The following is a 23,160-nucleotide window of genomic DNA, read 5'->3' on the forward strand; positions in this document are numbered from 1 at the left end:
CCTGGCTCTTTCTTTCTGCTCGAGAGGAGTCATGCTGCATGGCAGCTCACCCCTGTGATCTCGATACATAGGAGGCTGGAGCAGGAGGACTTCTGGGAGGTTGAGGCCAGCCTGGGCTACAGAGTGAGACTCTGCCTCAAAAAATAAATAAATAACAAACAAAATAATATATGCCATAATTTTGAGTAATACGGATTATCTTGTGTTTTCATTTGACTAGTAACATCATGGATGTTATTGTTAATGTTATTTGCATCTTCAAATGTTCCTGGTAACATTAGGGGGAAATGTCCCTCTTTGGTTCCTAGTGGGCAGCCAGATCCTGAAAGTGTGGTTCTAGGCACGGATGGAGGGCGCTATGGATGTTTACCTCTATGACCGCATGAGGAAGTCTGTGTATTGGGAAGAGGAGCGCGGCTGAAGTGAGACGCTGTACTTGGTTTTACAAAGGGGACACAGATAGTAGATTCATTCCTATACAGAGGAGTTCAGTGAAAAACTGGAGGTATGAATGTTTTACTTCTTTATACTTTTTTTTAGTAAAACGCAGGCATGTATGTAGGAGGCTTCTGTGACACCACTCACAGTGGAGATGGCTTTATTGACACGGTGGCCTGTCTTGATCCTGGTCACAAAAGAGATCGTCTTTAAAGTGGTCTCATCATTCAGAAAGTGCTGAGTGCAGAACACCCAGTGTCAAGACTGTATGCAGTTGGGGCACTCCACATCTCCTGAGGTGCTCATATCGAGCCTTCAGACAAATTTAGGTGGAAACCAGGCATGGCAGCAATGACTATGATCTCAGCATTCGTGAGTTTGAGGCTAGACTGCCTGGGCAGAGCCAAAACCGGTCTATAAAGACACACACTCTCTTCTATTTTTTTCTTTTTGTTTTTGTTTTTCAGACAGGGTTTCTCTGTATAGGTTTGGAGCCTGTCCTGGAACTTGGTCTGTAGACCAGGCTGGGCTTCAAAACTCATAGAGATCTGCCTGCCTCTGCCTCCCGAGTACTGGGACTAAAGGTGTGGGCCACTACCACCTGGCCAAAAACAAGCTCTTAAAGCATAATTTTTGAAACAGTTTTTATGGCATTTATTTGTGTGTGTGTGCTCATTGTGGTGTGTTTTCTCAATTGTGGTGTGTGACCGGAGCTCAGAGAACATGCTGGAGTTGGTTCTCTTCCTTCCACCACGTGGGTCCTGGGATTAGACTCAGGTCTTTAGGCTTGGGCAGCAAGTGCCTTTGCCCACTGGATGGCCCTTGAAGTATAATTTTAGTCAGTTGAATAAGGGGAAACTATGTAAAGGGTGCTAATTCCTAGAGCTTAATTTTGAATCTAAACAAGCAAGTAACTAAAGATATATTATAATTGTTGGTACTTTCAGGTAGGGTCCTACTGTAGTTATAATATCCCAAAGTCAAATGTTTCGGGCTTATTACTCTGAAGCTAAAAGTACAGTGTTTAAATATGAGCATTGGAAAGCAGAGTAAGCACTTTCTTTTAACTGGGCTCCAGGCTGGAGAACTATCCAAGTCCTGCCCATCAGCATGAGGCCAGGCTTTCACAGCATTGGAAGAGGCAAAGGAGGGTGGGAAGTGAGAGACAGGTGATACATATGACTCTATTGTGTAGATGACCCTGTCTCATCTGAGTACCAGGACAAAGAACAGAGGTGTCAGTTTATTTGGTAATGACACTATTGTCTCTGTAGAAAACCAGGTGAAACAGCCGGGCAGTGGTGGCTCCCAGCACTTGGGAGGCAGAGCCAGATGGATCTCTGTGAGTTCGAGGCCAGCCTTGTCTACAGATTGAGATCCAGGACAGGCACCAAAACTACACAGAGAAACCCTGTCTTGAAACATCCCCTCCCCCCAAAAAAAAGAAAAGAAAGAAAGAAAACCAGGTGAACCTTTAGAAGTACCATTAGCCCAATATAAAATTTTTTGAGTGACTGTAAAATCTGCCAGTGTAAATTAGCAGCATTCTTGTGCAATAGTTTGAAACTGTAATAGATGATACTTTTTGTAATGCCAAGAAAACTACAAAGTTTGTAGAAAAAGTCCAATAAAAGATATTTGTTGGGGGCTAGGGCTTGTAGTTGAGTGTAGAATGTCTGCCTATTATGTGCAAGGGCCCTGGATTTGAGTTCCAGTATTTTGAGGAGAAAAAGATAAGCTGGACACAGTGATATGAGCTGCTTGGCCCAGGAATTCAAGGTTACAGCAAGATTATTTTCCACCCCTCCCAAGTGATCTTCCTGGAGGAAAGTTAGGAAAAAGAGATTAAAAATTGACTTTTAATTCTATCATCTGGGAGGCAGAGGCAAGTAGATCTCTGAGTGAGAGGCCAGCCTGGTCTAAAAAAAGGGGGGAGATTGCTGTAGAGGTGGCTCAGTGGTTAAGAGCACTGGCTGCTCCTCCAGAGGTCTCAGGGTTGGTTTCCAGCACTTACATGGCAGCTAATAACTATTGGTAACTCCAGTTCCAGGGCATCTGACACCCTCTTTTGACTTCTGAGGACATCAAGTGTGCACATGGTACACATACATACACACAGGCAAAACACTCACACACATTTAAACAAAAAGTGCCCTCAGGAGTAGAGCTAAATGCCATGTGTGTACATTCCCAGTCTCAGCATCAAAGCTGTCTTCTCAGAGTCCTTGAGAGATATACTGAGTCTCCTTCCCCTCTACCCCAAAATACTGATGAAGTATTAACCCCCACTACCCATGAGTACTTTTGTGAGGAACTGGGTTGTTGCAGATGAAATCAGTTAAGATGAGGTTACTTGAGTAGGGTGGCCCCTAACCCCTATAGTGAGTGTCTTCATATATAATAAGCAAGACCGATATGTTCAGATAGATTGCTGGGGTTTGATAGAGGCAGAGTTTGGAGTTAGGCTTAGGACAAGGAGTGCCCTTGGTTGTAGCAAGCCACGTGTAGTGAGGAGGGTGTCCTATGCAGGTTTCATAGGGATTGGGGGCCTGTCACTTGCTTTTGGAGTGTAGCCTCAAGAACTATGAGACGATACGTTCATTTTATGGCACTCAGCTTGTTCAGCCCTAGGAAACAGATACTCTGTCTACACCTCCTTTATTTATCTTCCCCATGGAGTGGAGATGTCACTTAGGAGTGTGAGAGCAAATACAGGAGCCATTTATGTCAGGATAGAAAGTATGGTAACCAGTAAGCCGGACATCCTGTTGCAGCTGCTTTGCCGCAGAGTCCTCCTCCTCCCCCTCCTCCCCTCCTCCCCCTCCTCTCCTCCCCCTCCTCCTCTCCCCCCCTCCCCCCCCCTCCTCCCCCTCCCTCCTCCCCCCCTCCCCCCTCTCCCTCTCCTCCCCTCCTCTCCTCCCCCTCCTCTCTCCTCCCCCCCTCCTCCTCCTCCCCCCCCTCTCCTCCCCTCCCCTCCTCCTCCCCTCTCCTCTCCCCCTCCTCCTCCTCCCCCTCCTCCTCCCCCTCCTCCCCTCCTCCCCTCCTCCCTCCTCCTCCTCCCTCCTCCCCCTTCCTCGCCCTCCTTCCTCCTCCCCCGTCTCTCCTCCTCCCCCTCCCCCCTCCTCCCCCTCCCCCTCCTCTTGATGTGGGGAGATTGACTGACTGGATTATGTGTTGTTTTGTCACTGCAGGCCGAGTATAAAAAAGCTGTCACCACAAATCAGTGGCACCGCAGATTGGAGTTTCCAAGCGGAGAGACCATCGTTATGCACAACCCAAAGGTGAGGGAGACGCTGTCAGAGGTGGTGGGGAGGCTCCCTTGAAAGGGTGTGCTGCTGTATGTGTGATCACATTTCATTTCAGTGCTTTTGCAGGGATTTCTTTGTAATAAATGTATACTTTTAGTTTTCTTTTTTATCTGTTTTATCTATTTATTTTTTTGAGCCGGGGTCTCTATGTAGCCCTGCTGTCCTGGAACTCACTATGCAGAACAGGCTGGTTTCAAACTCACAGAGACCTATCTGTCTTTGCTGTCTTAAAGGCCCAAACCAACAGGCTTGGCAAATGTATTTTGGAATGATTTAATTATGAATTGTGAAAATTCAACTTTTTCTCTTGAAATTTCTGTTTGGTGACATGTTACTCCCACTGAGAATCACCTTAGAAGAAGTGTGGTGCATCTTTTTACTTGGTTTGATGAAGCCAAGTCTACACAGGGCCAGAGAAAATAGTCAAGGCTTTGCATGCTGTCTGCTCTCTGTTGCTCTGCCCTTGGTTGTGAGAGCAGCTGGGGGAAGCAATTTGTAAGCCAATAGGCATGTAGAAATGTTGTTGTTATTATTATTTTGTTTTGTGTTTTTGAGACAGAGTTTCTCTGTGTAGCTCTGGCTAGGCCAGGTTGGGCTTGAACTCAGAGATTGACCTGCCTCTGTCTTCCTGAGTGCTGGGATTCTTATTTTTTTAATTTTAATTTTTATCTTTTCTTAGACCGGGCTTCTCTGTGTAACAGTCCTAGCTGCCTTGGAACTCTCTTTGTAGACCAGGCTAGCCTCAAACTCACAGAGATCCACCTGCTTCTGCCTCTGGAGTGCTGGAATTAAAGACATGTGCCACCACAATGACATTACCACAATGAAAAATTTAATTTTTTTCCTTTTTTTTTTTTTTTTGTTTGTGTTTTTGTTTTTAAGTAGTTAAGTTTTTAGAGAGTCAAAGTTATATGTGGATTTTTTCCTCTTTATTTTTGTTTTTGTGTCGCAGGCAGAGTTCCCCTCCCTCCTCCTCTTCCAGCCCCCCTCCCCCCAGTCCCCTCCTCTTCTTCCAGCCCCCTCTACCCCCAGTCCCCTCCTCTTCTTCCAGCCCCCTCTACCCCCCAGTCCCCTCCTCTTCTTCCAGCCCCCTCTACCCCCCAGTCCCCTCCTCTTCTTCCAGCCCCCTCTACCCCCCAGTCCCCTCCTCTTCTTCCAGCCCCCCTCCCCCCAGTCCCCTCCTCTTCTTCCAGCCCCCTCTACCCCCCAGTCCCCTCCTCTTCTTCCAGCCCCCCTCCCCCCAGCCCCCTCCTCTTCTTCCAGCCCCCTCTCCCCCCCAGTCCCCTCCTCTTCTTCCAGCCCCCCTCCCCCCAGTCCCCTCCTCTTCTTCCAGCTCCCCTCCCCCAGTCCTCTCCTCTTCTTCCAGCCCCCCCCCCCCCAGTCCCCTCCTCTTCTTCCAGCCCCCTCTTCCCCCCAGTCCCCTCCTCTTCCTCTGTTTCTCTTCAGAAAAGGGCAGGCCTCCCGTGGCTGTCAGCCAGTCATGGTTTATCAAGTTGCAGTAAGACTAGGCACCTCCTCTGCTATTAAGGCTGAATGAGGTAATCCAGTGGGAGGAAAGGGTCTCAAAAGCAGGCAACAGAGTCAGAGACAGTCCCTGCTCCCACTGTTAGGAGTCCCACAAGAAGGTCAAGCTACACAACTGTAACATCTAAGCAGCGGGCCTAGGTCAGTCCCTTGCAGGGCCCCTGGTTATAGGTTTGTCTCTGTGAGTTCCTGTGAGCTCAGGTTAGTTGATGCTGTGGGTTTTCTTGTGGTGCCCTTGACCAGACAGGCTCCTACAGTCATTCCTCCCCCATTTCCTCAGGATTCCCCAAGCTCTGCCTAATGTTTGGCTGTGGGTCTTTGTTTCTGTCAGTTGCTGGGTGGCCTCTCTGGTGGCAGTTGGGCCAGGCATCGGTCTATGAGTAGCCGAATATCCTTAGAAATCGTTTCAGTGACTTTTCTTTTTTTTCAGTCATGTTTGGTTCTATCTAGGTCTCTGGACTGTCCCGCCTCTGGGTCCTGGCCCCCAGGGGTTAGCTCATGCTCATGGCATGGGTCTCAAGCTGGGCCAGTCATTGGTTGATCACTCTTACAGTTTCTATGCCACCTTTAACCCCATCACATCTTGTAGGCAGGACAAATTGCAGATCGAAGGTTTTATGGCTGGGCTGGTATCCCAGTTCCTCCACTGGAAGTCTTGCCTGGTTATAGGAGATGGCCGGTTCAGATTCTGTATCCCCCATTGCTAGGAGTCTTAGTTAGGATCTATTCCCACCCCCTCATCCAGACTCCTACCCCCATCCAATGGTGATGTCTATTCTATTAAATCTTGTATCTATACACACACACACACAACACACACACACACACACACACACACACACACACACAATCCCCTCCCATTCTTGAGTTGCTGAGACTCAAACTCAGGAAAATAAATCAATATATACTACTTTTGATTTCCGCGTATGATTTTCTAGCATAAGCATTGGAAGTAATGATATGTTTAGTTTTGATAGTTTATAGTAGCAGGACCTTTTCAGAATCTGCTTGGGGAATAGTCCTACTTCATTTATAACCATTTATACCGTGAAGCACGGAAATGTTCATATTAAACACATTAGTTTGAAGTAGGCTTAGCGGTTCATGCCTGTGATCCCAGCACATGGGAGGCAGAGGCAGGAGGATGGCTATAGGTTCTGGTTTAACTTTGTCTAGATAACAAGTTCCAGGCCAGTCAGGGGATGTGTAGTGAGACCCCACCCCCCAAATACTGCTTAGCTTACAGTGGGAAATCATTTGTTAATGCGCCTTGTCTTGTGGCTTGAAGGTTATTGTCCAGTTCCAGCCTTCTTCAGTGCCAGATGAGTGGGGGACGACACAAGACGGACAGACAAGGCCTAGAGTTGTAAAGCGTGGAATTGACGACAACCTCGATGAAATTCCTGATGGTATGTTTAGTTTGCTTAGGAGAAGGTCTGTTTGGGCTGCTCTGTTAGTGTCTTCGTTCACTACGAAAAGAAGCAATTACTAGAATTATTGCCAGAGTGCGTAGAATTCAGCCATATATGTTAGTCACATTTCTATCTTTTTTATTATTGTTCTATTTTTAATTTTAGATTTATGTATTTTTACAAGTGTGAGTGTTTAGCCTGCATATATATTCATGTACCATGTGTGTGCCTGGTGCCTACAGAGGGCAGAAGAAGTCAGATCCTCTAGGAGTTAGGGTTAGTTGTGAGCTGCCATGTAGTGCTGGGAACCGAACCTGGGTCCTCTTCCAGAATGGCAAGCACTTTGAACCACTGAGCTATCAGCTTTACATTTCTCCCTTTTTGTTTTGAGACAGGTCTCACTGTGTAGTCCTGATTGTCCTGGAATTCAGAGCTCCACCTGCCTCTGCCTCCTGAGTGCTGGGATTAAAGCTGTGAACACTATGTTCAGCTCATTTTTATCCTTATATGAAAAGGTTCTGAATTATTTATGGGGGCTTGCTTTCAGTTTCAGAGGGTTAGTCCATTATCGTCATGATGGGGAACATGGCAGGCGGGCAGGCGGGCATGGGGCTGGAGAAATAGCTGAGAGCTTTAGATCCTATTCCAGAGGCAAAGAGAGTGACCGGGCTGGTGTGTGCTTCTGAAACCTCTGAGTCCACTCTCAGTGACACTACCTCCTCCATCCCCTCACCCCGCCACAGCCCTACCTCCCAGTCAGTCCTTCCTAAGTAGCTCCACTCCTGGTGACTAAACATTTCAATGTGTGAGTCCGTGGCAGCCACTCTCATTCAAACTGTACTCTCCCAGGTTTTGGTTTGTCTTGTTTGGAGACAGGGTCACATGTCTAGCCCAGCTTGCCTTTGAACTTGCTATGTAGACCAGGCAAGCCTCCAACTCAGATCTACCTGCTTCTGCCTCCAGAGTAATGGGACTGAAGGTGTGCAGGACCATGTCTGGCCCTCCTAGATTTTAAGGTTTCACATTGGCAGATTGCTTGTCTGGAGAGGTTTTTGTTGTTGTTGTTGTTGTTCTTTGAGACAAGGTTTCTCCATGTAGCACTGGCTGTACTGGAACTCACTGTGTAGACCAGACTGGCCTCAGTTGCACAGAGATCCACCTGCCTCTGTCTCCTGAGTGCTAGGATTAAAGGTGCGCTGCCAGATAAGGGAGGTTTTTTGTTTTTGTTTGACTGAGCTCAGGGCCATGTTCATGCACACACTGAGCTACATCTTCATCCCATTCCTGTGGAATTCTGAAAAGATTACACATTATGGTGGGTCCATAGGTTTGTGAAGAACATCCTGTTTCCTTGACCTTATCATTTAGTTTACCATTATTTGGTAAGGTAGACAAATTATTCTAATTTTATACAGGGCAAAGAGGGATATTTGCTTGGAAGGATAATGGATTTCTTTGGCTAGGTTTTTTATTTTTTATTTTTGTTTTGTTTTGTTTTTTGTTTTTTGAGACAGGTTTTCTCTTGTGCAGCCTGGCTGTCCTAGAACTCACTCTGTAGACTAGGCTAGCCTTGAACTCACAGAGATTCGCCTGCCTCTGCCTCCAAATTCTTTTGCTAATTTATGATAAAAGGGGTATCAAGAATTTAGCAATTTAATTAACAATACCACATTCTCAGCTTTGTGTGTGTGTGTGAGAGAGAGAGAGACAGAGACAGAGATGATGATGATGATGATGGTGATGGTGATGATGATTTTTATTATTTGTTTATTTTTACTAGGGGAAATGCCTCAAGTTGACCACTTGGTGTTCATGGTACATGGCATTGGACCTGTGTGTGACTTGCGCTTTAGAAGCATTATTGAGTGTGGTAAGTGCGAGTCGCATTTCATAGAAGAATCTGAGTACCGATAGAGGCTCTTTAGTATTTGTTTTTACGATAGTTCCTAACCGTGCACTTGTGGCTGAGGGGTTAGGAGAGGATATTTCTGTGGTCAGGAGGAAGTATTAGTTGGTGTTTGATCTGCTCTTATGGCATAAGATCCTGGATTCTGAGGAATTACAAGGTATTATGAGAACCATTTCACTGTTTGGCCAACAGCCTTCCTGCCTGAGCACTTGAGCAGCATGGAGTGCCTGTGCACTGAGCTGACACATAGGGAGTCCTCGAGAAGCTGTTTACGGACCTGTGAATGACTGACCATTTTGTCTGCAATAATAGTTTGCATTTGCTGGATACTTGGGATTGCGTGTGTTGTGTCCCTCACAAATATACCTCGGGGTGTGGGTGTGCCACTGCTCTGTCCAGTGCTAGCTGAGTTAAGTGCTTTACTGTCAGAATTAGTTGATTCTGGAATCTGATGCTGAGGAGGAGTTTGATTCCAGTCTTCTGGCCTTATACTATAGAGGTGGTTAAACTAATTGTTTTAGGCCTCAAAAATAATGAAACTTAAAGGACTTCCTAACAGTTGAGTGTTTCCTCATTTACTATCTCATCATCATTTAAAAAAGTGTATATCTATGTATCTTTATAAAAATGCCAGCACACTTCAGCTAATTAATTAGCTACCAAGCTAAGATAAGTTACCTCTTGATTTTTCCTTTTTTTTTAGTGGATGATTTTAGGGTGGTTTCTCTCAAGTTGCTGCAGACACACTTCAAGAAGTCTGTAGATGATGGGAAAGTCAGCAGAGTGGAGTTCCTTCCAGTTCACTGGCATAGTGCCCTGGGTGGGCATGCCACGGGTGTTGACAGGTTTGTAGATGTTAATATTGCGTTTTTTCAGAGTAGTTAAAATTAGAGGCAAATTGAAACTGTAATGCAAACCTGGGTTATTCAAACTTAAGCAGATAAGGTTCTTTATGTTAATTCTATCTTGCTCTGATGTGATGAAATGCTAGTTGTACTATAAATATGTTAAGAGGATCTAGGAAATTTTAGACAATTTATTTTTGGTGCTAGAAATTGAACTCAGATTGCCAGGCTTGGTGAACACACTCTGGCTCTGCAGCTGGCTTTAAAACGCCCTCCTGATCTGCTGTGGTTAGGGGACCTGTTGTGAATGCTCAACGGCATCCTTGTCTAGTTAACAACCGCATGATAGCCAAACATGTGACCAGAATTTGCCAAATGTCCCCCATGGGTCAAAAAAATCACCGATTTGGGATTTAGATTTGTAGTTTCTTGGTGGGGAATGCAGGAAGCTGTTAAATGGTAGGCCATTTAACATTCCTAGTGCCAAGCCACTAAGGGCCAGCAGCACTTACCAGGCACTGGGACAGAAATCCCCACTCAGTTTTGAATGCTCCCCTTTCAGAACCACAGGACCAGATAATATTTATGCTGCCATATGTGGTTAAAAAAATGCTTCTGCTGGGCGGTGGTGGCGCACGCCTGTAATCCCAGCACTCAGGAGGCAGGTGGATCTCTGTGAGTTCGAGGCCAGCCTGGTCTACAGAGCTAGTCCAGGACAGACTCCAAAGCTACAGAGAAAAACCCTGTCTCAAAAAACCAAAAAAAAAAAAAAAGCTTCCGGTTAGTGACTACTGTGATGTGTTGGGACACCGTGCTTTAACAGCTAGACCTATAGACAGCGTTCGGCCACATATTGGACTGTGCTGTGAGGTGCTTGCTTCCTCTGTGAATGCTTAAGAGTTTTTGTTTCAGGTAACTCCTTCCATATTCTAACTGTGTCTCTGCCAGCCACAATTTTTTGTCAGGCATCCAGATTTTCAGTTAGTCAGAAGAAAATGGGCCAGTAGGCTTTTCTATGTAAAAATTAGCCTGTGACATTTTCAAGTTGATTGTAATGTATAATCTATACCTTTGTACTGTTGTTTTTTTTTTTTTTTTTTCAGAAATAAAACAATCTAAACTGTTGAAAATCCAGAGGTTGAAGGTACATACTGACAGTAACTTTGTTTTTCCTTTTAAAACAGGAATATCAAGAAAATCACGTTGCCAAGTATTGGTCGGTTCCGGCACTTTACTAATGAGACTCTGCTAGATGTTCTGTTTTATAACAGCCCTACCTACTGCCAGCCAATCGTGGACAAAGTGGGAGTGGAGATGAACCGGCTACACTCGCTCTTCCTGAGTCGCAACCCGAACTTCAAAGGAAAGGTCTCCGTTGCTGGTCACAGTTTAGGTAAAGCTGTCACATCATTTCAGTTGTGTTTGTTTGTCCTCATGTTGCTTTGTGTTTGTCTGCAAAAATGAGAGAGGGAGAGGGAGAGAGAGGGAGAGTTCCTATTGAATGTATGTCGGGTGTATGTGGGTGCCCTTGCAGGCCAGAAGAGGGTATCTCATCCCTGAAGCTGGAGTTAGAGGTGTTTGTATAACTGCTGGATATGGGTGCTAGGAACCAAGCTTAGATCTTCTGGAAGCACAGATGCACTCGACCTCTGAGCCATCTCTCTAGCTGTTAGCCTGTATATGTTATTTTGTCGTTAGATGAAAAAGGAATATTATTATATCTAAAAGATGTAGGTAAAGCTGTCCCATGCAATTTCAGATTTGCTTGTTTGGTTTGTTCAGAAGTTGCTTTGTGTTTTTCTGGCTGCAAAACTTAGAGCATATACAAGACTCACACACACATACACACACGAACACACACGGACACACATGGACATACCCGGACACATGGACACACATGGACACACATGGACACACAGGGACACACAGGGACACACACGGACACACATGGACACACACGGACACACGGACACACACGGACACATGGACACACACGGACACACAGGTACACATGGACACACACGGTCACACAGGTACACATGGACACACATGGACACACACGGACACACAGGGACACACAGGGACACACACGGACACACATGGACACACACGGACACACGGACACACACGGACACATGGACACACATGGACACACACGGACACACATGGACACACACGGACACACATGGACACACACGGACACACATGGACACACACGGACACACATGGACACACACGGACACACGGACACACACGGACACATGGACACACACGGACACACAGGTACACATGGACATGTGTGCTATAGTATCTGTAGGGTCAGTTCTCTTTCACCTTGCCATCGTGCCTTAGTTTGTTTTCTGTTGCTTTGATAAACACCGTGAGTAAAGGCAGTCTGGGGAGGAGAGGTTTTATTTCAGCTTACAGTTGCAGTCCATCATGAAGGAAGTCAGGGCAGGACATCCTGAGTTCACAAGAACCTGGAAGCAGGAACTGAAGCAGAGACCGTGGAGGAGCTGCTTACTGACTTGCTCCCCCTGGCCTGCTCAGTACACCCCAGGATCACCTGCCCAGCGGTGGCACCACCCAGAGCAGGATGGGTCTTTCTGCTTGAATCATTGCTGGTCTGATGGGGGTGTTTCCTCAGTTGAGGTTTCCTGTGTTCTGATGACTCTAGCTTCTGGCAAGTTGACAAAAATTTAAGAACCAACACAAATGGGCTCTGGAGATCAAAGTCCGGTTGCTAAAAGTCAGGTTGCTAAGCTTATATGGCAAATACCTTTACTGACTAAGCTGTCTTGCTGGTTCTGATTATCAGATTTTAATCAGCTGCTCATCTTTGTATGTATGACATTTGCTAGAGACTGAAAAAAAAAGCAGGAGGATTTATTTAGTGTTGAAAAATACCTGGGGTAGGTAACTTCGTTATAAAGCACAATATATCTTTTTCTTAGGTTCTTTGATACTCTTTGACATCTTGTCTAATCAGAAAGATATGAGTGTCTCTAAGTCTCCGGGGTCTATGGCTGTTTCTAATGGAGTTATGAAACAACTAAATTTTCAGGAAAAGCAGGTAAGTTTGTAGTTACCCTGTTGATGTTGAGATTTAGAGCTGGACCTGAGCTGTTCTCCAAAACCTGTACTGTTTGCTGTAACTGTTTTTAATTGTGAAAATACTCGGAGGCTCGGAAGAACAGTGGAAGAGTTGGGCTGCACACCTGTTGTCCTGGCTGCTTTGGAGGCTGAGATGGGAGGGTGGTAAGTTCAAAGCCAGCCTAGGCAACATCATAAGAGACCCTCTCTAAAAACAAGAGTTTCTCATTCTTTTTCCTTATGGATTATAAAGTAAATGTGAAAGCTTAGGATTTTAAAAAGTAAATTATTGTTTTTATTTGTTTGTTTGTTTGTTTGTCAGGGATTCTCTGTGTAATAGCCCTAGCTGTCCAGGAACTTGCTTTTGTAGACCAGGTCTGATATCTGCCTGCCTCTGCCTCCTGAGTGCTAGGATCAAAGGTGTGCACTACCACTGCCCAGCTTTAAAAGTGAATTATTATAGGAAATGGAAGTGTGAGTGGTTTACTAAAGGAATATGCCTTAAAATTCAGGTGAAGGATGGCAGAGTGATAACACTACATTTATTTATAGAGCAAAGTCATTTAGATTTTGTGTAGATCAGAAAATATTTTATGGGAGTTTTCTGAGCTTTGTAATATTTTCTTCTCCTTTTTATTAAGATACCCGAAGAGTCAAAGCTGATGTCAGATGAATCATGTGACCTTGATGTTGAAAATGAAGAACCCCTAACTTTGCATGGAACTCTGGAAGCACTCAGCCTCTTTGATTATATTAGCACTTTTGAAAAGGAAAAGATGGATATGGAATCTCTGGTACTGATAACAACCTGATTCATTTTGTTTCAAATTATTCTTCCTTTGTGTAAGCTTAAAATTTGAAGAATGATTTAAGAACTCTTACATCAGAATTTATTCTACAATAAGCCAAAAATTTAAATGTTTTAAAAATAGAGAAAGGGGGCTAAGGAGAGAGTTGTCTCAGTGGTTAAGAACACTTGCTGCTCTTGTAGAGGATTGAGGTTTGGTTTCCAGCACCCACCTTGTGGCTCACAACTGTCTGTAACTCCATTCTAGGATCCAGTGCCCTCTTCTGGCTGCTGTGGGCACCAGCACACACATAGTGCACATATATATACACCCAAGGAATACATACATATAAAATAAATTTTTTCCTGGTTTTTGAGTCAGGTTTCTCTGTGTAGCTCTGGCTGTCCTGGAAATCATTCTGTAGACCAGGCTGACCTTGAACCCACAGGGATATACCTGCCTCTGCCTCCTGAGTCCTGGAATCAGAGGCATGTGCCATCACCACCACCCAGCCCTAAATACAGCTTTTTTAAAATTTTAGAAAAAAATAATTAATGGTGTGAAGCTTTTTTAAAGCATGAGACAAAACCCAGAAGCCATACATAGATGAGAATTTCAAAGTAGTGAACAGCATGACAATACCTAATGGCCAGAGACAGACTAGGAAAAACACCTGGACACAGACAGAGGCGACTTTTATGGTCAGAGCTGACACAGAACTAATGATAAGGAAGCAGCAGGCAAACAGGCATCGAAAACAAGAGTGTGATTTATAGGAAAAAGTAACAGGTGACCTTGTGCCTTGAGAGAACAAGTACAGAATGCCAGTTGCTGAGAGTGTAAATGGGCACGGTCTGCAGAGCTTTCTGGTATCTTCCAAAGTGAGATTGTGTGCCCTTTGCACTGCCTGCCGGTTTCGCTGCTAGAAATGTTTTCTGTAAAGAAGCCCCTGGGAATACCTGCAGGGATGCTCACTGAACACCGTTTTCAGCAGTGTGGGGCCTTAGCATCCACAGTGCACCCAGACAGGGTGTTGGTGGAGTCTTTGTGCATCCCTGCGGTGGGACTCTGAAGCACCTGAATGACAGACCTTGTTTGTCGTTGTATTGACTGGTAGGTGCTGGGTGAAGAGAGCAAAGCCGAGGCTGGCTCATACACACTGAAGAGCGCGTTGGGTTGTGTGCACATGAGGGATTTCTAAAGAGAGGGTAGTGTGTGACAGTTATCACTCAGAGAACTGGCTGGTCAGGGCCAGAGTGGACCCAAAAGGTCTGAAGGGAGAGATTCGTTGTATGTTTAACAGTATAGCTGCAGAATTTTGCATGACGTAATATGTTTTCTATTAAAAAATAGAATTTTTTAAAGATTTACTTATTCGTGTATTTTATGTATATACCAGAAGAAGGAATCTGATCCCACTACAGATGGTTGTGAGCCACCTTGTGGTTGCTGGGACTTGAACTCAGGACCTCTGGGAGAGCAGCCAGTGCTCTAAACCACTGAGCCATCTCTCCAGCCCCCAAAATAATAAATTTTTAATGGCGAGGCTAAATTAAAAAATTTTTTTTGCTGGGCGGTGTTGTTGCACGCCTGTAATCCCAGCACTCGGGAGGCAGAGGCAGGTGGATCTTTGTGAGTTCGAGGCCAGCCTGGACTACCAAGTGAGTTCCAGGACAGCCTCCAAAGCTACAGAGAGAAACCATGTCTCGAAAAACCAAAAAATGTTGAAAGTTGGTTGGCTTTTTGTTTGTTTAGTTGATTCTTTTTTTTTTTTTTTTTTTTGGTTTTTGAGACAGGGTTTCTCTGTAGCTTTGGAGCCTGTCTTAGAACTCGCTTTGTAGACCAGGCTGGCCTCAAACTCACAGGGATCCCCTGCCTCTGCCTCCCGAGTGCTGGGACTAAAGGCATGTGCCTCCACCGCCTGGCTGGTTGATGCTTTAACGTTCTTTGTATTCCACTATTAGCCCATCTGTCTCTAGATTGGTTGATTAATGTGCTTTTGCTTCCCTTTAAAGCTTATGTGTACAGTTGATGACCTGAAGGAGATGGGGATACCCCTTGGGCCCAGAAAGAAGATAGCCAATTTCGTAAAACTCAAAGCAGCCAAACTGGTAAGGTTCATCTCTGCTCTCCAGAAAAGTTAACACATTTGGTAACCTCCCCTTTTTGTGTGTTTGTTTGTTTTCATTTTTTTTAGAAATTTATTATGTATGCAATGTTCTGCCTGCATGTGTGTCTGCACACCAGAAAGCAGCACCAGATCTGATTTTAGATAGTTGTGAGCCACCATGTGGTTGCTGGGAATTGAACTCAGGACCTCTAGAAGAGCTGCCAGTGCTCTTAACCTCGGAGCCATCTCTCCAGCCCCCTACTTCCATTTTTTAAGGCCTGGTCTCGAATTATAGCCTAGGCTTAGCTTACAACGTATCTGTAGTGTTCTTTTGCTTCAGTCTGAGCATTGGGATTATAGGTGTGAGCCACTATACCTGGGTCTCATTTTCATTTCAGAAACTTGCAATACCCCTTTGCTTGGGCAAAACTAGTTTACTTCCACCTGGAGCACAAAAATAGAAGCCCAGGCTCCAGAGTCAGTTGGGGCTGGGTTTATATCCACATTTGTATCAACTGAACAACTTGGTGTTCCTGGGACAGAGTTCTCAGGAAAAGGGGCTTTTCATTTTTACTAGTTTATTTAAAAATTCTTTACAAGACTCGCTTTATGTGTATGGATGTTTTGTCTGCATGTATGTATGAGCACTCTATGCATGTCTGGTGCTCATAGGAGTCAGAAGAAGGTGTTGGATCCCCTGGAACTGGAGTTACACATGACTGTGAACCACCATGTGGGTCCTGGGAATTGAACCAGAATCCTCTGCAAGAGCAACAAGTGCTCTTCTTAACTGCTAAGCCATCTCTCCAGCCCCAGCTTTCATTTTAAAAACTGATATTTGAGGATTTCCAGATGTAAAAACTTATCAAGTTCTGGACAGATGTATGAATGAGAGGGCCTGATTCCCAGGGAAACCACTTACTAACATTCATGAGCATTGACTTTTAATTTCTTTGATCCATGATTTTTTTTTTTTTTTTTCATTGCTAAGATGGGAGCCAAGTGCTGGCAGGATGGCTCAGCATTTGTCACCAAGCCTGACTTCCTGATCTTGTTTGATCTCACCAGTTATCTCCTTACTTCCATATGCATGCTTTGGCATGTGCATATCTATTTCTCTTACACACACACACACACACACACACACACACACACACACGCGCGCGCGCGCACACACACACACACACACACACACACAGAAATAAAGTTGAAATAAAAGTGATTAAAATGGGAACTAATTTCTTCACTCACAGGTTAGAATGAGCATAAAATAGTGTATATGACTTGTTTATGAATCTTCCATGTTATAGTTTAGCACATATTCTCTTTAGTCTAAATTTTATAGTATTATTGATACAGGGTGTCATGTAGCCCAGGCTGGCCTCAGACTCACTGTGTAGCCGAGGATGACCTTAGCTTCTAATCCTCTGCAGTCCCCTGTCAGTGCTGGGAAGACAGTTATATACGACCATGCCTCATTTCTTTGGTGCTGGGGATCACACCCAGGGCTTTGTGCATGCCAGACATGCTGGTCAACATTCTACCAACTGAGTTGTGTACATTCTCATAGTTTTAACTTGTTTAGAAAACTAAAAACTTTAAAATATATTTCATAACTTTCATGAACTTGTATTTTCTATCATGAATAAACTGTTAAATGTGTTGACTCTTCACTGATTATTTTTTGTTTTTCCGCTGGTGGATGGGGCCTAACTGGTGATAAGAAGTACTAAAGACAAAAACAGAAAAGGCCTTGCAAACCCTAAAGTGGAGACAAATCCATTAGCCTTGTCTTGTTTTCCCTCTGTCCATTGAATCACACTTTTTCTGTAATAGCAGTAAATCCCACGGTTTGGTGTCTGAGGGACATGGCTGGAGAACCTGCCCAGGCCAGGGAGTAACCCCAGAGTGCAGCTGGGTGTAGTACACAGCAGAGCTGGAGGCTGTGCAAGAAATGTAAAATCAGTGGTTGCAATTTCTCAGTTGCTGCGTGAGATGTTAGTAGTATGAATTTGGGATGGAACGAGACAACTCACAAGGCTTTAAATAAAGCCAACTATTTGACTAAGTGTTGAGAAAAGCTGTGAGCTTCTGAGGTGTCCCTTCCCCTGAATGTTAAGTAAGTCATCTCTTCACCTCCTCTGAGTCTCTCAGCAGGCTGTGGGCAGAGCCCCAGAAGTTAATCTCCACACATGATCTTATCCAAAAGATGAGCAGCTGGTCCAATACACATTGTTTAGGAGTGCGCTGGGGTGCTCCTGTACATAGGCACAGTCGGTTCTCCGCACACAGCAGTGAGGCCAGGTCCATGGGCAACAGACAAGGATCGAGGAGTCACATCTTCCGGCAGTCTGCTTCATGTCCTTAGTTTCTTTCTGCAATAAAAGATTTAAAAGTAGAGTTCTTTGGTAAACTCCTAGAAGGATTCTGTTCTGTAGATTGCACTGGCTTGGCTATATAAGCTATGGCATTTTAAGCATGCTTGGAAATGGATAAAGATCTATAGTATAATCTCACTTTTTAAATTAAAATATAATTGCTTTCAGATGAACCATGAAACTTTGCCTGCCACTTTGCATTGATTGCTCTGTATTGTTCACAGGTAATTGTTGACAGATGAAAACAATACGTACTGTGTCTTAGTGATTTACTGTCACTGAAGTAATGGGACTAAAATTAGCCAATTGTTTTTTGGCAAGGATATCAGATATGCATGGTCTGTGTTCTTCCCCTTTGTAATCTCCTTTGTCATTTTCATTTGAAAAGGAGCAGTTGTTACTATTGGGAATATTGTTGGCTACCTCTGTATGTGTTGATTCATTGTACATCAGACTGCTGTCAGTGACTCTAGGGGAACAGAATAGCTCTTGGCAGTAAGTCAGTGCAGGATTTCTCTAGGCAGCTCTCTTAGCATCTAGAATACTAAGTTCTATGAATATAGTGAAAGGTAGTGCTGAACAAGAAAGCAAATTGTAGCTGGAAGAACTGTGAAGATCTGAGATTTTAGGTTTCAGGTTGTGCCACCTTGTATAAACGGACAAGGAGTGAGAATCAAGCTGTCCAAAATACCAGTGGTGGAATCAGTTACCCAAGCTGGCCAACTGAGTTTTCTTTGATTTTACTGTCCTTTATAATAACCAGTTGGACTGCTTTCCTGTGTTCATAGTATTTTGGAATTAATCAATAGAAAAGAACAGCTTGATCAAGTGTTTTGTTTAGCTGCTGTGAAACAGTGACTAACATAACCCTCCCCAGCCCAGGGAGCAAGGGGCTCTGACCCTGTGGATAAAGAGGTCCACCTTTGCAAATGTGCGTCCTCTCTTGACGTGGTGTGCAGTCAGGGTGTACTTACCAACCATTGGGCAATGGACTTCGCCTCATGAGCTATAGCATCGTTTATATATTTGCCCTGTTGCTTTTGTTGTTTGCTTGTAGAAATACATAGCTCTTGAAGTGTTCTGGGTAGTGAATTTGACAACTAAGCATGTATAGTCAGAACCTACAAGTGGAATGTGCCTGTCTCAGGGCCACTGTGCTTTTTACCAACTCCTCCCTCTCAGCCATCATTTGCTTGCTTTCATGACAGACAGTCCTAAGTAGAGTAGGTAGAGTGTACTGTTTCCTACCTGCCCTCCTGTACTTAATAATTTTGACATTCATGTGAGATAGCCACTATGAGGTTGAATTTTACCTATTTGTAATTTTTATTTTTCTAAGAATTAGTACAGTTTATTATAGCTATCATGGAATGTCTTTCCTGATGATGGTATGTGTATAAAAAGTGTGTTTTCCTGGGAGGCTGGAGAGATTGCTCAGCAGCGGAGAGAGCTTGGCTGTTCTTGTAGAAGGAGCCAGGTCGGGTTCCCAGCATGCGCACAGTGGCTGAGCTTCTATCACTTCAGTTCCAAGGGATGCAGTGCCCTTCCCAGGCTCCATGGGAGTCAGCACACGTGTGCCGTTCACTCACACAGCAGAACATACACACGCACACATTCAAAGCTAACAAATATAGTTTCTTTTTCTTTTTCAGACAGGGTTTCTCTGGCTGTCCTAGAACTCACTCTGTAGTCCAGGCTGGCTCAGATTCAGAGATCTGCCTGCCTCTGTCTCCCTAGTGCTAGGATTAAAGGTGTGCACCACTATGCTCAGCTCAAAAAATAAATGTTTTTAAAAAGTAACTTTTCCCAGTAACCCCAATGTTGTTCCTATGTTGAATTAAGAAATCCTTAATTGCATGACAGTGTATCTTATAGTGATAGCTAAGAACTGTTCCTTAAGATTGTTTTATACTGTCTGGTGTCTCATAGGAGCAGAAAAAAGCAGCATCAGAAAAGAAGGCGGTGCTGGCCGCTGTGACAAAAGGCCAGGATGAGAGTGCCCTGAAGACTAAGGAGATGGCGCCTCCGTCTTCAGAGTCGGATGAGTCAAAGAGGAAGCTTTCAGTGGGGGCTTCTGTGTCCTCTGTGCGAGTTGATTATGAGTCTTTTGAAGTTGGCACAGGACAGGTGAGTGTGTGCTGATGAGCTAACGTTTTAGGTTGCTTGTTTGTTTGTTTGTTTGTTTTTCTTGAGACAGTGTTTCTCTGTGTAGCCCTGGCTCTCCTAGAACTTTCTCTGTAGACCTGGCTCAGAGATCCGCCCGCCTCTCCCTCTTTAGTGCTGGGATTAAAGGTATGCACCACCACTGCCCAGCTTAAAACTATTGAATTTTCAGAGATAAAGGCAAATGTAAGGATATGAAGTGTAGATTCTTAGGAGGGCAGCCTAGTAGTGTATATAGAAGGACGGTTGGTTTGAAATTAAGGGTCCAAATCTGCATGTGTCACTTACTAACTGCATTCTTGGTGAGGGATGATGTCACTTTTGGCTTTCAGTGTCGTCACCTGTGAAGTGGGCATGATGCTCTTGCCTCATCTGGTCTGTTAGCGGACCTCTGTTCTTGGATCAAGCCATTTGTTATTCTTTGTCCCCAAAATACTAACACGGCACAGACATTTTCTTGATCCTGAAATAAAAAGGAAGAAGTTTGTAAACATAGTGTATTGTCACACAGATATCTGCTTTTCTCTTGAGAGACTTTGTGCAAGCTATCCCAAGTAAGCTCCTTTGGATAAATCATTTTTCTGACAGGAAACTTGCCTTAAGTGGAGTTTTTTTTGGGGGGGGAGTTGGGGGGAGACAGAGTCTCATGTAGCCTGGCTGATTTTTAATAAATCACTGTGTACTCAAGGATGACCCTGAGCTTTCTTATTCTCCCGCCTCCAGCTCTCTATGGAGAGGACAGAATTATAATAGAATTAGCATAGAATACTCTAGACTAGATCCCTCTTTGTGTTGATAAGTGCCTTCTGTGGTCTGAGTTATTTATTCTTGGCTATGTTGAGTTTGGTGTTGTGAACATCCCCATGTCGTAACTGAAGCAGAGGCAAAGGACAGTGAGAAAAAGAGCAGAGGCAGGCCAGCAGGGGACCTGACCGTAGGTTCTGCTGTGTGACCCACAGTTGATGTCATACTCCCAAGCTGTGTATTGATTATACTAGACAGTAGAAGTAGAGCAGGGATGCAGCAGACTCCAAAGATTTAATGAGGAATTCTCACCTTTCTCAGCTCGCAGCAGCTGTCTCTGAGCTAGTGCAGATCCAAGAACATTTAAAAATTCAAGGGGTTCGTTCGTGTATGTGACTGTGGAAAGATGGTTTTTCTTGTTGCTCTTCCTAGGTTTCTGTCACTTACAACTCTTTAGACTTTGAACCGGAGATTTTCTTTGCCTTGGGCTCTCCAATCGGCATGTTTCTCACTATTCGAGGTGTGGACAGGATTGATGAGAACTACCGCCTTCCTACCTGCAAAGGCTTCTTCAATATTTACCATCCGGTGAGTGGCTTGGGATTACTTTATGCCTTAAAAAGATGAAAGCTCTGTCCTCTTCCTCCATGTCGAGTCTCAGGTTCCTGTTCTTTGGAAATTAAAAGCAGTCATGAGTCGCAAAGCTCAGCCGTCCACCGTAGGAGTCTGATGACACTTTCCAATAAGTATTTCACCAGAAAGCTTTTACTTACGGGAGAAAATGTGTTTATTGCTTTGTTGGCAAAGTAATTTCACCTACAAATTGAAAATCTTGTAATTGCCAGCAGCTGAGTAAGGTGTAGAACAGTCAGTCTCTGGCTTGCCAGTTAGCTCCCCTAACTATGGCATGTAACTCCAAATAAGCATCCACGGGTTCTGCTTTTCCTCCTCCAGCTTGATCCAGTGGCATACAGATTAGAACCTATGGTCGTTCCGGATTTGGACTTAAAAGCTGTTCTCATTCCACATCATAAAGGCAGAAAGAGACTTCACTTAGGTAAGAAGAAAATGCTTTGTACAGTGCAGGCACAAGATTAGGAATTCAAGGTTGTATATGGCTACAAAATGAGTTGCAAGCAGTCATAGTCACATGAGACCCTGTCACACAAAACACAATAGAAACACAAACAAAAAACTCACACAGTTGTTTTTTTCTGTTGATATTGTAAATTGTAGTGAATTACGAAAAATTTGAAAATGTATTATTATGTGTGATGTCTTTGTGTGAGTGCAGGTACATGCATGCCACTCTGCACATGTGGAGATGAGAGGATAGCTTTTGGGGACCAACTCTCTTCAATTATGGGTTCCAATGGAAGTCAGAAGAGGGAATTGGATCCCCTGGACTGAAGTTATAGATGGCTGTGAACCACTGTGTGGGTGCTGGCACTGAATGTAGATCCTCTGCCATGTGGGTTCCTACCTTTTGAAGGGTTCTTAGGAGAGAGGGATAAGAAAATATTAGACAAGAAAATACTAGACACACACACACACACACACACACAGAGAGAGAGAGAGAGAGAGAGAGAGAGAAAACAAACTAACCTACAAGTAGAAAGACAGAAAGACAGGAAAGCTTTGGGAGGTCCTGAATCAATACCCAGTGACCTCGAAGGTTTATTGAAAAGGCTTTCTATAACATGCCAAGGAGAGAGGCAAAAGATCTCCCTGTTCCTAGATCAAAGCACACCATACAGCCAAGTATAGACCCTTCCAAACACCTGGTGACCACGCCTGTGGAAAGTCATCTCCATATGCAGCCCTCCTGGGTAAAGCAAGCTCAGATTCTCAGACCCTGAGTGAGTTCTCACTAGGAAACCTCCATGTGCTCCCACACTGCGAGGGCCTCAAGTTCTCTAAATTACTGAGTCATCTTTCCATCCCTCTTGTAATTAGATTTACTAATCTAACATTTTTGGAAAGGAGAAGACTAACATTAATATATTTATTATATGTATATTTATATGTAAAAATAAATGTAAAAAAAGAAATAAAAATTTAAATCTTTAGAATTTAAAATTAGAAACTTGTTAGCTTGCAGAGTGATTTAAATATTATTAGACAAACAGCTGGCAAAGTGTGGGGTTTGTTTTCTAAATTGGAAGTTTAAGTTGTGGTCATCATAGTGTGTGTGTGTGTGTGTGTGTGTGTGTGTGTGTGTGTGTGTGTGTGCGCGCGCATGAATGGAGTGAGGTCAGAGAATACCTTTGGTTGTCTGTTCTCTCCTTCTACCTTGTTGAAACATGGTCTCTGGTTTTTCTCCGCTGTATGTGCTGAACTAGTTGGTCTATAAGTTTCCAGGGATTCTCTTGTCACCAGCTTCCACATCCCTCACAGGAGCTCAGGCATTACAAGATGGGTGCTACTCTGTCTGGGTTTGTGTGGATT

At 44.2% G+C, this 23,160-nt stretch overlaps 1 protein-coding gene across 1 annotated transcript in view; it reads left to right on the forward strand.

The window, feature by feature from the left end:
- Nucleotides 1-23,160, forward strand: part of LOC118577368 (SEC23 interacting protein) — a 32,714-nt gene that overhangs the window by 1,158 nt on the left and 8,396 nt on the right. Inside the window, 15 exon segments of the mRNA XM_036177532.1 lie at nt 309-360; nt 362-412; nt 414-471; nt 474-505; nt 3,630-3,719; nt 6,559-6,679; nt 8,463-8,552; nt 9,295-9,436; nt 10,621-10,829; nt 12,391-12,509; nt 13,171-13,323; nt 15,333-15,428; nt 19,735-19,932; nt 21,145-21,300; nt 21,667-21,769. Coding sequence (XP_036033425.1) covers nt 309-360; nt 362-412; nt 414-471; nt 474-505; nt 3,630-3,719; nt 6,559-6,679; nt 8,463-8,552; nt 9,295-9,436; nt 10,621-10,829; nt 12,391-12,509; nt 13,171-13,323; nt 15,333-15,428; nt 19,735-19,932; nt 21,145-21,300; nt 21,667-21,769 — 1,670 coding nt within the window.

Source organism: Onychomys torridus, chromosome 1, assembly GCF_903995425.1.
Source record: "Onychomys torridus chromosome 1, mOncTor1.1, whole genome shotgun sequence".
Classification (NCBI taxonomy): Eukaryota; Metazoa; Chordata; class Mammalia; order Rodentia; family Cricetidae; genus Onychomys; species Onychomys torridus.